The sequence below is a fragment of the Eublepharis macularius genome, chromosome 7 (genome assembly GCF_028583425.1).
Source record: "Eublepharis macularius isolate TG4126 chromosome 7, MPM_Emac_v1.0, whole genome shotgun sequence".
Taxonomy (NCBI): domain Eukaryota; kingdom Metazoa; phylum Chordata; class Lepidosauria; order Squamata; family Eublepharidae; genus Eublepharis; species Eublepharis macularius.
In genome coordinates, this window is record NC_072796.1 from 75,230,111 (window position 1) to 75,246,107 (window position 15,997).

The 15,997-nt window shown below is 41.2% G+C and overlaps 1 protein-coding gene across 3 annotated transcripts in view; it reads right to left on the reverse strand.

Moving 5' to 3' along the window:
- Window positions 1-4,409: 4,409 nt before the first annotated feature.
- The window catches only part of OSBPL1A (oxysterol binding protein like 1A), a 92,904-nt gene continuing 81,316 nt past the window's right edge, over window positions 4,410-15,997 (reverse strand). For all 3 annotated transcript variants that reach the window (XM_054985320.1, XM_054985321.1, XM_054985322.1), the window contains 4 exons: window positions 15,327-15,443; window positions 12,381-12,504; window positions 11,513-11,603; window positions 4,410-5,594 (listed from right to left, as the gene is read on the reverse strand). In XM_054985320.1, the coding sequence (XP_054841295.1) occupies window positions 5,492-5,594; window positions 11,513-11,603; window positions 12,381-12,504; window positions 15,327-15,443 (435 nt within the window). In that variant the 3' untranslated portion in view covers window positions 4,410-5,491. The remainder of the gene's footprint in view (window positions 5,595-11,512; window positions 11,604-12,380; window positions 12,505-15,326; window positions 15,444-15,997) is intronic.

Consider the following 15,997-nt stretch of genomic DNA (forward strand, 5'->3'; position numbering starts at 1 on the left):
AAAATCCCCCCCCAAGCTACTATTACATTTGAAGAGTGGAAGTAAGAGTCTTCAGTAAAACTGAAACTGTAGCATAAGCTGTAGGTTTTCTAAAGATATTTTGAAAGAGAAAATGTCACTCTTTGGTTCCTTTGGACTTAGGGCTTTCTGTGAGAACAATTTGAAATGCAAGCTGTAGAACCATCATCTTCTCATATTTAGGTTTTATATAAAAGAATACATTGTTGCTATTATATAGAGTGGTTTTGCTAGAGTAACCACAAAGGATCATAAAAGTAGAATGAAAAATATTGTATTGGATGGGAAATTCTAAAATGCTGGTGCCTTTAAACGGCACAGTGATTTCAAAACTCACTGCTGTGCTCCTGCTAGCTGCTTCAGGCGAGTCAAAAGCAGCAAATAAGGCCAAGACTGTTGCAAAGAGATCAGAGCTGCTGCTGCCTGAATGCAGTCTTCCATGGATGGTGTGCCTCCCCTGCAGAAACGTTATAATCATCACTGGGATGACAGTCAGTCCTAGGGCATTTTTCGAGGCAGAATGCCACAGAACAGCATTCTGGCAGCTCTTTAAAATACCCATGTGACTGGTGTCACGTGGGTATTTTAAAAATGGCATATTTTGGCCATTTTTGGCCTGGATCAGGCCCAAAACGGCCTGGATTGCGCAGCTGCCAGATAGGGAAGGGTTCCCCCACCTGGCACCGGTCCATTCGTGGCTGTTTCGGCCCCGATTCAGGCTGTTTGGGACCCTAAATAGGCACAAAATGGCCTGGAACGTTCCAGGCCGTTTTGGCCCCAATCTGGCCTATTTTGGCCATTTAGGGCACAAAACGGCCTGGATCAGAGCTGAAATGGCCAGGATTGTACGGGTGCACTCCCTCACCTGATAGTGGCCCGATCCTGGCTGTTTTTGGCCCTTTTCGGCCATTTTGGGCCCAATTCAGGCCCAAAAAGGCCAGCATCGGGCCCCTGCCAGGTGGAGGAAGACTCCTCCACTCAGAAACAGTCCACGCCTGGTCATTTTGGGCCCCTTTTGGCCATGATCAGGTCTATGCCAGGCAGAGGAAGACTCCCCCACCCAGCAGCGGCCCAATCTTGGCCATTTTGAGTCCCTTTTGGCCACATTGGGCCCTGAAATGGCCGGGATTGGGCCTCTGCTGGGTAGGGGAACACTCCCCCACCCAGCAGTGGCCCAATCCTGGCCATTTTGGGCATCTTTTGGCCATTTTGGGCCCAATTCAGGCCCCAAATTGCCAGGATCAGGCCCCAAACAGCCAGGATCAGGCCACTGCCTGGTGGGGGAGTGCTCTCCCGTGTGGCAGCAGCCCAATCTGGGCCTTTTCTGGTCCATTTTGGCCCAAAATGGCCCAGATCCGTTCACTGCCAGGTGGGGGAGTGCTCCCCCCGTGGCAGAGGAGCCCATTCCGGGCTGAATCAGATCGCACAGGAGCGCTCCCAGGGAGGCCACACCTGCATGATGACATCACTTCCTGGAAGTGATGTCATCATGCAGTCCTGGGAGCACGTGCACACTGCACGCGCATACATGTATTGAGAGGCACACCACCTCCTCCTGGGAGTGGCCCCGGAGGAAAGTTTCCCCACCTCTTTCCCCAGAAAAAAAAGCCCTGGTCAGTCACATTTCTTACTGTAATGATCCACTGAAGGTGACCAAGTGTTTGAGTAGCTTACATGTAGTGCAACAAACAAGGGGGTTGATCTGGTCTTGCTATTGGAACAAAGACAAACACACATGGCCATTTGGAATCCTTTCTAACTCAGTGGAGTTGAATTGGACCCTTCCTGAATCCAACACAGAAATCTTATACTGTACATAAACAATAGGCTTCAGACAGTAGCATTCTTTTTGCTGTATGTTACTATTGTGAAGGTTAAGTTTTAGTGAAGAAAAGACAGTATTTAAATTTCACTGAGCTGTTTTTCCCACCCAGATTGAGAAGAGGTGCTGTCTGAATTTCACTCCACGATGGAACCTGCATCTTTAATAAGAAATTGATTAACTAATACAAGCAGTCAATAAAGCAATGTCAGCAATCTGAATCAAAATGCACTTTTTTTCTCAAAAAATTTACTGGTGTAATACAGATTTTTAAGATTTTAAGCAGGGTGGCTAAATCCTTGGCCCAAAGTTTAAAATAAATTGGTCGGGATGACATAATTAATTCCTCCTCCCAAGTATTTTCCTTGGCAGAAGTTCGATTTTCAGTAATTTATCAGAATAATCAGAAGGTTTATAGAAAATGTGACTAAAGGTCTTAAGTGTATACATTGTGAAACAACACACACCCAATTATTAATTTCTGTAGCTATGAGAATAAAGCTCTAGGAGGCTTTTAGAAACATAGAGGGGCATTTTAAAAGGTTGTATAAGAATGACACAAAAGCATGTTTTAATTTATAGAGGACAAGGAATAGAACTTGATAGGACTGGCTGCTAGAAGCCAACTAATAGGTTAGAGCTTTTCAGTCCCACTTTAAGTACCAGTATATTCAGGATGGAACTAAAGAACATTGAATGCTGCTTGTTTCCCCATGTATAAATGATGAAAGTTTCTTTCTATTCCTCAAGTGAGGAAAATATTCACAATTGCAGAAAGAACTTCCTGCTATAGCCAGTGGAAGATGCGGGGCAGGGGGAAATTCTCATTGAACGTTCTGCGCTCCTCTAGCCAGAGTTTTTCTTCCTTATTAATGGTTTGATTCTTTTTTTTTACCACCCCCAAGTTAGAAAGGGAATAGATTTCCCTCCCCATAAATAGTGTATGTTTCTTTGCTAGAGAGTGAGGGAGAGATGATGAAACAAAGCCCACTGTTCTTAAGCATGTAGCTGCTTAGGTGCCCTCCGTCCAATGCCCTTCAAATATCTGTGAAAACTTGATTGTAGGAAGTTCAAAGGGAAATCTGTTTTATGTTGACATCCAGAGTGGCAAGATTTAGGGAAGTTTAAAACTTCACAACCATCTGAAGAACTGTGACAAAGTGGAAGAAAATGAAGAGCACAGTGGGGGAAAGAGCACATTAAGAATCAATGCGGCTGACTGTTGTCTGAATGCACAGTTGGTGTGATGCTCTGGAAAATTTAAAAGACGGTCTACTTCCAAGAGGGGATCCCTGATACCTATAACTAGTTGCTTTGTGGGCAAGACACATCTTGAGGTCCCCTTGTGTGATTCTAGCCTCTTCCATATGAGGCATCAAAAGCCTTTAGCTCATGTGCTCCTCAAGACCTGGTGCCTCAAGTCAAGCCCCTCTCCAGGGATGACTGAACTGCTTCCTTAAGCACTGTAAGCCAGAGTCACTGCATGCCTCATATCCCACAAGCCACTTCAGGAGGAATATGAAACGAGGGGACTGGAGATTCAAGTTGTAAGTAACACTATAGTAACTTCACCATGAAGTTGGTTTTCTTCTCATCTGTATGGCAAGTTTGGAATGGAAGATCCTCTGCCACACAGTCTGCATGGACTTGCTATATATACACAAATATCTTCAGTGCTGAATAGTTTCTAGAATGTTTTCTAGCATGCCAAGGAACAGGGGCAAGCCTTCATGCCAAGCATGAAGTGAGATACTCTTCCCCTTTCTGCGATCTATGTTGCTTTGGAAAGAAGGTCCTTGTGGTGGCTGTCGATAACAGCGTAAACTTACTCAGGCATTTTATTTGGATTTTGGATCAGGTTAGGGAAGGAAACTTGTTTTAGTGAAATAAATATGTACCTTGTGAAGGGTCCATCAATTCTATGACCAGAATCTTTGTGAGGTAAAATTGCAACCCAGAACCTGAGTGTAAGCCTGTAAGCTCTGGTTAAAAGGTTATATTGGACCTTAAATGCTGAAGAACCCTGGATCCATTATCCTCTAAGTGTTAGTGTTTGGTTAACTAAAGCTCAGTTCAATGAATTAACTTATAAGGGGAGAGATGTATAACCTTTGGGGAATGCAGCTGACAGACAGTTGTATATGTTGTTCAGTTCAATCTGTGTCTTATTTGTTAAGTCAAAATAGCTGTGGGAAGTAGGTTATATTTACCTCACCATTAATTACCATATTATTCATGTAGGGTCACAAATACCTTTAGGGAACACAAAGCTTACACACTACCAACCAGTTAAATAAAGCTCATGTTTCCCCTTTTTCTGGGCCAAAGTGTGAGATTTGGACAGCCCTAAGTCCAGAGGCAGTTTACCTCAGAAGCCCTCCTCGTCTCTCTTTTCTCTTCCTCCAACACCCTCCTCATTGCCACCACAATTGCCTTTACACAAAATGGCTGCAACTAATTACTAATTCAAGAATGAACATTAGATTTCAACAAACCTCACTGTAGGAAGAATAATTCTGTACCCATTTTGCAAAGGGGTGATACTCCCAGTATAATTAAGGAACTGCAGTACAGAGACAGTGTAAAGTCTTTATTTAATAGCAATTAAATTACTCAGATAACACTATACTTCCAAACATCAATTAAATTATACAAGAGCAGCAAGCCCTAAGGAATTGACTCGGTTTTATACAAATATATAATTCCATAAAGTTTAATGTACCCCAAACAAAGGGGTAAATCGGCTGTGTACAGTAGTCTCAGAGCTGCCTTACTGGCTTTGAAATGCACAACACTTCCTTCTGGAACATTTACTGGTGGCAACCAGTGCCCCAAGTGCAGTAGAATCCCTTTGCTTAGGAGCATTCCCCCCTCTCCACCCACTTCTGACAGTGCTCAGCATCACTCTCCTAGTGCGTTAGATTAAAAAATACTTCATCTTAGTTCAACTTAAACTTATAAAGATTTAAATGGCTCTTAATTCCTTAGAGATACAAGCATGGTAATAAAACATGAAAGAGCAAATTCAAAAACACTGCACTAAACATGGAATAGATACGGCTGAATAATGTTACCAGTTTATCCTATTTCATATATCAAGGAAAGAGGGGAAGGGTGGCTGGTGCAGGGCCAGTAACATTTCCAGACTCATTATCCATAATCCAGTATTTTATGAAATAATGGAACATCACCTTCAGAAAGTTAAGTCTTCCCAAGAATGACCACTTTTCGTCTAGCTTCATGCCAACGTGGTATTGCATTTGATGAATGTGCTTTTGGTATTTGTCTCATAAGAAATCTCAAATTTCTATTATGCCAACAAAGATATCACTGACCTAAAAGTGTTTCATTTCCCGATGACCAAATATTTTTTGTATTGCTTCCTTCAGCAAACGTGGCTAAGGCTTTCCCAAGTACAGCACCCATAATTGATTTTTGTTAAATACATACGTATATATTACTTAATATAGGGAGATAATATAGGGAAATAATTCCTCCCAAAGAACAATCTTGTGCCACCACAGCTGCTGTAGAAGCTGCTTAATGGTATATTTAGTTAAAAGTCAGTTTTTTCTAAGTATAGGAATAAGGGAAAACACTGAAAACTGATTAAGACTTATCTGTATTAGCCTCAGGCTTCCCCAATGCATTTTAATAAATATCAGGCAAGTTAAAGTAGTTTCTGTCCCAGTAGTTCCCAGAGTAAATCCAATCATGTCCTCCAGTGTAGGGATTAGGGCCTTGATGGAACCACCTGAAAGGGAGAAAAAAGGGAACACATTTAGAAAGAGGATAGACTGTTCAAGAGATATGCCAAATGCTGCATGCTCTATCTTGCACGTCTGACTTTTCAAATTGAAAAACTAGAAATTCTGCACCCTTATCCTCATCATGTCTCTACTAAGGAAGACTTAACTGAACTACTCAGTTTCTTCTAGTCACTACTTCTGATTGTATTCAGCCAAAACAAATGGCAAAGAAACAGAAAAGAAAGGAAAATGACATTTAGTTTTCATTGGAAGGGGCAAAACCATTTAAGTTCCATTTCAAGAAGCTTATAGCCAAGGAAGGCTGCAGATTTGGGAAGTGGGTTGCCTCTTCACCACTATCTACTCTCTCGCCCAGAGAACAGACAGGTGACAAGTAGGTCTAGGGTCACTCCTTGTGTGGTGTCCCATCTCACAGCAGTCCTTAATATTAGACTTATAAATAAACTAAAAAGTCATTGACATACAATGGAAACTGTCAGATATTATTTTTAATACTAGCAACAAAGCCCGTTATGGGAAAAAATACAACGGGCTCTAGAAAGGAGAGGGCGAGCAGGCGGGCATTCTCTCCTCCATTGTCACTGATCCCGGCTGGATGAAGGCAGGGGTGGGCACTGCCGCCGAGTGAAGGGGCAGGCCCTGCAGCCTGATCCCAGCTGGGTGAAGGCGGTCGGTGGGAACTGTCACCTGCTCCCCTCCTGATCCTAGCTGGGTGAAGGTGGATGGTGGGTATTGCCCCCTACTCCGCGTCTGATCCCAGCTGGATGAAGGGCAGGGGGTGGGCATTGCTGCCTGCTCCGTGCCTGATTTCGGCCTAGGATTCCTGCTGTGGCATGCTCTCTGGAGGTCTGGCTGCCTCATCTGGCCTCCCCTCCACAGCAGCACCCTCTGGGGGTGCACCAGGGTAGGAAGTGAGTTGTCTTGAATACACTTAGCCTTTTATATAGTAGGATATTTACTATTCAGGTATTCATCACCTTTGCAATTAGGTTGAATTGTAACAGAAAAGCATCAATATGTTCTGATTTGTACCTATCAACTCCTCCCCTAGTGAAGCATTCTTGCATATATAGCCAGAGAGTCAGATGAGTGGTTTGGATCCAGTGACTCACAGTTCTATTGTAAGCAGATCTTTCCTGCATTCCCCTCCCCTGCAAGCCACTTCCAACCCCAAGAAAGTTGACTCCCAGGGTCATGACACTTGCATGGTGTAATAGCCATGCCAGTCACTACACTACACTGAGAAAGGAAATTCAGGCAAATCACTTCCTCCTCTCTCAGTAAAGTGCCACAGATAGAAGAGGCATGAAGGAAGACTGTGCTTCCCTTCCCCCACTGTAATCTATCCACATGGCCATTATTCCACAGGAGGCCCATGACACCAGGGTCAGAACTGGATGCTGGGGGTGGGGAGGGGAAGATCCATGTTTGTCACTGCCTGAAGGAATCACTGGCTCCAGCCCAGTATCTAACCATACCTTGTTGTGGCAAACACAGACGTTGCCTGGATGAAGCCATGTACACAAGACCCTAGGAGATGAGTCATCATATGGAGACGTCTCTCTGTTTATTTAAAATAAAGAACTATCTGGCAGTCTACAAATAATATGGTTGTAGGGGAAATGACATGCTTCTGTTCTCCTTTTGAGATGCATCCTGAAATCTTGCATATCAATATACATGCAATGTCTACTTAACAGAAGTGGTGCAAATTTACAGCACCATTTAGAAAAGAGAAAAAGCAGAACAGTAATTTCAGCTGACTTTTAAAAACTATGCCAGAATTTTGAGAAGATGACCGAATTCACTGTTTATAGGAACTGGGCACAACTCTAAACCTTAAACACAAAGTCAAGCATGTCAGGAAAGCAAGCAAAATATGTATTAGAAAGGATCAAACCTGGGAGACTGGGCCACTGGTTGACTTTGAAAAAAGACAAAACAAAAATGCAACTTACAGTGACAAAAAGACATTTGAATTAGAACACATCAATGCTAAAGGATTCTCATGGCACAACCGAGGGAAACAACAAAGATGGTTAGCCTACTTTTATAACTAGCTAATTTCCTCCACTATGTGCCTTATTTAAATTCTGCTGTAAAGCCATGGGGAGGGAAGGATTGTTGGGGTCAAACTTCCCCTCCCCTTCCAAGGAGGGATCTAATCTAATTTCAGAGCAAGCTATGCTTTGTCATTATGGCATTACTAACAAAATACGTCAACCGAAATTAAACCATGTGCTTATGAACACATGAAGCTAAGTTCTACTGACTCTGACCATTGGTCTATTAAGGTCAGTATTGTTTACTCAGACCAGGAGTGTCTCTCCACCAAGGCTTCAGGTCTTTCACATCATCTACTAACTGACCCTTTAACTAAAACGCTGGGGGCTGAACCTGGGACCTTCTGTAGACCAAGCAGATGCTCTAACGTTGAGCCACACCTCTTCCCTCAGGAGTCTGCTCTGAACTCCTGCTTTAACAGGAAAACAGAAGAGTATTTTCCCTCCTTGGATGTAATGACAGGATGTAGTTTGCCACAAAAGCAGAAATATTGATCAGAAGCAAGAAGGTGTGGGAACCTAAGGATTCCTCCCATTCATTCACAGTTTGCCACGACATCTGATCCAAGCCAATGATTCTTTTAATCTCAAACAAAGTAGAACCTTCAGAAGATTCATTCCTGATTTTTAGTTACTGGATTACTGAAAGACACCCTGATAAGTAACCACAGAAGGAAGAGATGCCCCCTTCAAAAGGACATTTCAAATCCCCACATGATATATTGTCGAAGGCTTTCACGGCCGGAGAACGATGGTTGTTGTGGATTTTCCAGGCTGTATTGCCGTGGTCTTGGCATTGTAGTTCCTGACGTTTCGCCAGCAGCTGTGGCTGGCATCTTCAGAGGTGCAGCACCAAAAGACAGAGATCTCTGTGTCACCAAGACCACGGCAATACAGCCCGGAAAACCCACAACAACCACCCCACATGATACTTTTTTTTTTTAAAGAAGTGGAGGGTTCTCAGGCAACTGCCTAATGTAATATCAAATAAGTAAATGAATGTTGTTCATTTGTTTTCAACTTCACAATACTCCAGATTATCAGTAATTTAGGACAGAGTATTGGGACAGACTCAGTTTAAAATGAAACAAAACCAACTCCACAACCTTAAAATCACAACCTCTGCAAAAAGAGGCAATGAAACATGGAAACTTGGAGGCATCTTCCCAAGCAAAGGAAAATAAATCTTTCCCCAGCAGTTCAGTCTGCTAACTTGTTGCATGCTTGAGCCTTTGCCAAGTATTAGCCTGATGGTGACCAAGGAGCCCAGGACACTAACAGTCAAGCATTCATGTTTCCAAATGAATGAATAATGTGCCATTGTTCTAGCTGCCCACTGAGTTTCCCCCTAAAAGATGCTTTTTGCCGTACAGTCACCAGTGCAAATTTTGTGTCTGTCATTTAAAAACCAACCATCTGCTTAGATTTCTTGTTCAACAGCTGAAAGTACTTTTTTCGCTTACGAGCAGCTCATGTTGCACCATTTCAGAGTACATTTTTATTGCAAAGACAGATAAGTTGGTTTCCAAAAGGAATAGCTTAAGAGCCTCGTGACACTGACATCAACTTTTAAGTACAGAAAAAATTTGGCCCATCACATTCTTTGTACAATAAGGCCAGGGTCACTTGGGTGCATTAACCTCCAGACTGCTGCATGCAATTAGAACAACATGTTGAAATGAAAGAATGGTTGAAGAAAACAACGCTGCCAAAAAATATATATATATATATAAGCTACTTCCAAAAGGATGACATGAAGAATTAATAATGAACTAAAACTGAATGTTTGAACAGCTATTAGGGATGCACATAAAAATCTCGTGTTGGTTTTCTTATTAATTATTTTGCTATCTTAATCAATTTAGTAGCTATTTCTATTCGACTCAATAGAAAACACCCAATTATGATTAAATTGTCAGAAACTACACCCATCCACCCCTCCCCCTTTTCAGGCAGATAGTATCATGGGTCTCCATTTTACCACACATTCAAAGTCTCCCTCAGAAACACAGTGAGGAACACAGAGAACATAGTGAGGGAGGGGTGTTTCCTCTGTTCCTTCTTGCTACTGGGATCCTGATGGGGACGGTTGTGGTGTCTATTTTTAAATAAGCTGTGAGGAGCACTAAAACTTAGATGTCCACATAACACCCTGTGCTAGGTTCACTCATGTCAGTATTTTTGTTCTGTTCTGTGGCTAACTTAATTTACTTCCAGGTATCCACTGAAGAACCAACTGGCTTGCCAGGAGAAATTCAAATGCTTCAGAAAACAGAGCACAGCAAAATAAGATGTGGGATGGCACAGGCTTTTCTTTCCTTCACCTGAATGCTCTATTACTATGTCTTTGTAAACTTATATTCATTTACCCCATGACATTGTTTATGGAAATATTCTTGACACTGTATGGAAATGCTTGCCCTTGTCCTTGCCACTGATTGTACTAATCTCACACTATGTAATCCGCCTTGAGTCTCAGTGAGAAAGATGGAATATAAATAAATAAATAAATGTTTTGTCACATGACAAAAGAATACATCCACCCCTCAATTCCACAAGCGAAGACATGCTGTTGACAGAAATGCCAGTCAAGGATTACATGGTGCTGTGGGAGCACTGGGCAGCTCTCTTGGGTGGATGATGCCCATGCCCGGCAGTAAGTCAGCAAATATGAGATTCTCATCCTTTCCTGCTTATAGTGGATATGCCTGGCCAGGAGGAAATGAGCATCTGCATGTGAGATTTTACGGATGTTTTCCGAATTTCCCCAAAGCTGTTTAGTGAAACTGAAGCAAGTTCTCAGTCTGAAAAAGGTAATGTAAATATTTTAAAAATCTGAAAAATTATCTAGAGCAAAGATGTAACTGTAAGTTAGTGTGTAAAGCACATACTGTACTACGTTGACTTAAAACAAAGCAGTGGAATCCTATCCATGTGTCCTAAATCATTTGTATAGGATTCAGGCTTAGTACTCAATACAGAGAAGGCAACAATTTGGTATGAATTGCTGAGTGCACAAAAAAAATAAAGCTGATACGTTAGTTTGTACCTACTTCTTGCTTCTTTTCAGTTTTCCACCATCTTTCTACTTTCTCACATAAAATTTCATGCTTGTTAACTAAGGTGTTGCATGTGTGCACATGTGTATTACTTGGAAGAATCAAGTGTTCAAACATGGTAATTACTGCTGAAACAAAGAGCTGCACAGAGGCCAAGTTACTCCACAAATTAAAAAAAACAAAATGCAGGATCAAACAATATTAACTAAATGGTGCAAAGAAATGTGCTTTTCACAAGCTTGTGTCCAACTCTGCCATTATTAACAGAGCATTGCTAGAGTGATGTAAATTATTACCTTTCTTTTCCCCAAACCTACCTGAACTGTGAATAGCAGTTCTGAGTTTTCATTGGGAAGTCTCAAAAGTCAGATGTATCTGTAAGCTTGTGTGTACTCCCCCCCACCCCCCACCATCAACTTATCTCTCTCCTAAAGACTAGGGGTCAATGCTGACTCTAAGGCCTGATGAACTTTTAAATATGTGAACAAATTCTAGTGAGGCAATAACAATCAAAGCAAGCAGAACTCCTTCCCACTTTTATCCCAGTAGCTTGAGCTACTTGTTAATGTTAAGGACTACAGTAAGTTATTCCTGACAGAAAATTATGAACATTTTTCAGTCTCAATTATTTTGATATAGTTTCATTAGCTAAACCTGAACTTCCTCTTCAGCTGTTAACATCTTAAACAAGACATTAAAGCAATATGCTGACATGTTAAGATCACCTAGAGTGTTTAGTATCTGTTACACAAAAGCTTCACCCCACTTTACTTTACTGACCTCGTCTTCCAGTCTTCTTCTGACTTAGACCTGTTTTTACGGGCAGTTCTTTGTTTTTCTTCAAGCCTTTTCTTTTCTTCACTAGCTAAATCTAACAAAGAGTTAGAAAAATATGATCTGTTAAATTATAATATGAATTGAAGAATGAGTAGCAGAAATACTGAGAAACCAGCTGTAGCCACACATTTTTAAGCTGGTTTGTTTGCAACAAGCATTATTCTAAGAATTCTATTCCATTTACGAACTAGATAGTAACTAGATTAGCTCACTGCTGAAATCACTGAAATATGATTTCAGCAGTGAGCTGAAATATGTCTTCTTGTGTTCTTGAAATCACAGGTTGAAATATGTCTTCTTGTGTTCTTGAAATCACAGGTTGGGCTAGGCAAGTATAATCAGTAGCAAACACATAAAAGATGCATTAAACTAAGATTTTCCAGTGTCTGCAATATTTTAAACATATAATTTGCTCCTGAAATTTTAGAGTAGTTTTCTTGCTCTCAGTCTCTTATGGACATACAATTTTATTGGACAAATGTAGTTCAATTATGAATCACTTCTAAATTTATTCAAGCAATCTATTAGTGAAGGCAAGTTCATAATGAATAAAAAAACAAGTTGGAACACACACACTAAGCATGACAGCATCCTTCATTCAAGCAAGCATAAAGATATGATTTCCAACATTTTCTACTTCGCTACAGGCAAATGTATACTGGACGAACCTTTGTGAAGGTTATTGTAAAATATGCTTTACAAAACACACCTACACAAGAAGATACGCCCTGTAAAATGCCGCCATTGGATATAGATATTTTATAGTCATTATTGCATATACATATATTTTATACAGGAATACATATGTTACCTATTTCACCATTTTCCATTGCTCTTATATCTGGCCGTAATCTGCAGTCAGTTTTAGGAATAATACTTTCCATTTCTTTATCCAATTCATTCAAAGCCATTGCAAAGGTGGTGAAGTTGTACATCTAAATAAATTAATACAACAAAACCATGTTTTACAAATATTCTTTTGTTTTATTATGGAGTATCAACTGTTAGTAGGCATTTATGCTCAGAGGAAATAACAAATTGAGTTTCTGAGGGACCAGTCTTGGGACATTTTTATTCAATGTTTTCATTAGAGTGCCCTTGGAAACAAAAGCAGGAAGCTTACGAAATTTGCTCATAACAATAAGTTAACAAAGAGTCCTCTGAAATGAAGAGAAAGACTAAGATAGTGTGCAAGCTGAACAAGAAGACATTAAGGACTGGAGTAAAGAAAACTGAACAAACTTAATAAGCATAAAGGTGTGTATTATATATTTGTGTCACTGGTTAGGGGTTCCTCAACTGGAAATGAAAGACAAGGGAACATGATAGGACTTGATTTCACAAGATTACTACCTGCTGCTAACAAGATAACAAGTCTTCATTAGCAGGAATAGTTAACTTTTGCTCAGGGTGGGGACATCCAGTTTTGACCCTCCATATTCAAGGAGGTTTAATTTAACTAGGAGGTTTAATTTAACTAGCGCACACACTTAATTTCATTTATATACCACATTTCTAGTGAATGCGAACCCGAAGTGGTGTATAGCCTTCTCCCCTGGCTGAGAGTGCGTGACTGACTCAAGGTCACCCAGCAAGCTTCCCTGGCAGACTGCAGATTCAAATGTGGCTCTCCCAGATCCTAGTCTGACATGCTAACCATTACACCAAATGGATCTCCAAAAGCAACCAATACAGTACTAATGCAACTTGAACAGGCGCTGCAGTAGATATCTAGTAAGGATTATCTGGACTGAAAATTATAGTCATTGATTCCTGAATCTACAAACTCATGTGAAAATCCCAACAGAACAGAAAGCCATTGACAGAGCTGCCATAGGCTAGGTTCCTGATGTTGCTGCAACAGAGAAGTGATTCCGTTCTTTAGCTGCATTCAATATGGCTACACGGGCACTCTTGTGAGACAATGAGAGCAGAACCACAAGTGACAAAAGGCACAGGTTGGACACTTGTCAGCTTCCCTCAAGTTTTGATGGGAAATGTAGGCAGCTTGGTGGAATGTTGGACAAATGACAGTTGAAAAGTCCATTGGACAGCAGTCAGAGAGTCAAGCTGCAAGACCAGGATGCCTACATTTCCCATCAACACTTGAGGGAAGCAGACAAGTGTCCAATCTGTGCCTTTTGTCACTTGTGGTCCCGCTCTGAGTCACAATCACTTGAGAAATTACTAGGGAATGAAGGAGTTTTATTTATTTATTTATTTGCTTTATCTGTACCCTACCTTTCTCCCCAATGGGAACCCAAAGTGGTGTACATCGTTTTCCTCTCCTCCATTTTATCCTCATAGCAACCCTGGTCGAATCCACATTACTCATTCTAAGTCGCATGTTCCCCGCATTCCCCACGCAATCCCGAGTGCTGGTCACATTACCTCATTAAACAGACGCATTTCATTCGCATTTCTCCCGAATATGTGGTCACAGGTTTTCAACGGGAGTTTCACGGTGGCTGTGAACGGGCCAATGCGCAATTTACGCGGTTTTTTTTTTAAACCCCCCCCTTCCTGTCTCTCCGGCCGTTCCGAGAATTCCTATTGGCTGATTCAACTTGCAAGTGCTCCGTAGTCTGCAAAAGACTGTTTTTGACTTCATAGCATTGGATTTATTGATTATGCTGTTTCTGAATCAAATCTGGTAGTTTGAAAAATCATTTTGGGGTGAATCCATCCTCAGAATGGACTCGTGAAACTTCCTTTTTAACTGTTTTTTATTTTTTTAATTTTATATTACTGTAATATTGAAATTGTCCTGCATAGGAAATGCCCCCACATGCTTCCAAATTTCCAAAAAAGAAACGGGAGAGAGCCATCAGTGCTGTCAGTGGGGGAAAGAGAGGCATCATTATCTTCTATGATGTTTCTTTATAAGGCAAGATCGAAATAATGGAAAAGTGCGCTAAAAAAAAAATGGGTGGGGAAAAAAGGTCCCGCCCAAAAAAGCAGTTTTCGAGCGGCCGTGTGACCGGAGGGACGCGCAAGAAAGACGGATTGGAAGCAGGAATGTGAACGAAGAGGAAAAAATCGCGGATTGGAGGCAAATGGAAGATATCCGATAAACATGTGGGTAATGGGTGAATGTGGATTCGACCCCTGAGAGGTAGGTAAGGCTGAGAGTGTGTGACTGGCAAAGATCATCCAGTTAGCTTCCATGGCAGAGTAGGGATTTGAACCTGGTCTCCCCCATCCTAGTCTGACTCTCTAAACTACACCACAGCAGCTCCATTTAGTATACTTCTCTTGATCTCTTCCCTACATGCCGGACTTCAGAGATGCTACATAATTTGCTATAAGGTATTCCCAGCATTACTTCCTTAATGGTCTAGTAGTGCACTAGAAAGAACTCTTCTTAGCAGGTCAATTTAGATATTCTCAAGAGATATCCAAATGGTAGCAGCTGGTTATCAGTGCTTTACAGGGAAACCTTGGTCTAAGGGAGTTCCCAGCAAGGCAAGTCACCTTTCCCCTTCCTACTGTAATAAATTGGTAATAAAGGCAAGACCTGGATCAATGATAATAAATAACACACTTCGTAAACTGCTCTGAGTGGGGCTTTAAGTTGTCCTGAAGGGTGGTATATAAATCGAATGTTGTTGTGATGGTTGTTATTATTATTATCTTTGTATTCCCTCCCCCACCTTTCTCCAAAGCACTAATACATAATTGTTAGGGTGTTTCAGCTTTATGAGGAGACTGACAAATTGACAAAACAGATTTCCTTTTTACCATGGTTCTCTCTTACCTGTGTTGAGTTTGAAGGCCTTGGAGCTATCCTCCATAACAAAACACTTCCGGGAATAACACACACAGTTTCAGAATCTGGCAAAGGCATCTCATCTGGTTCATCTGAACCACCCATCTACAAGAAATATAGGCAACAACCCTGTCTTGAATAAGGAACACTTCAAAAAGCTCACAGATGGAAAAAACTCGCTTTACAAAACCCCAAGTATTTGAAAAGTTAAGTATACAGTAACAGATAAACCATTAGATCAACCAAAGCGTTTTCACACAGCCACGCGCCTAGAATTTCATGCGAAACTCATGGCATAAAAGTTCCCAGCATTCCCAGCATGATCCCGTTTAATGGCCCTTTTTCTGACATCATCGGGCCATTAAAGGGGATCGTGCAGGGAGATCATGCCATGAGTTTGCGTGATCTCCCGGGGCACGTGTGAAAACAGCCTTTCTCATTATTCCCCCTTCTGCAGCAAGAAACCCCTCTGTCTAAAGAAACATGCCAAAATATACACTTCCAGTATTTGAAAGGGTAGATTTCTCAAAGAAAAAAAAATCCAAATAAAATTAATAATTCCAAAGTAACTTCAGACAGCATGTCAGTCTAAAATTCTAAGATAGGACATTTGTATACCCTAACATATATCCAATTAAACTCACTCCTTCACATATTCT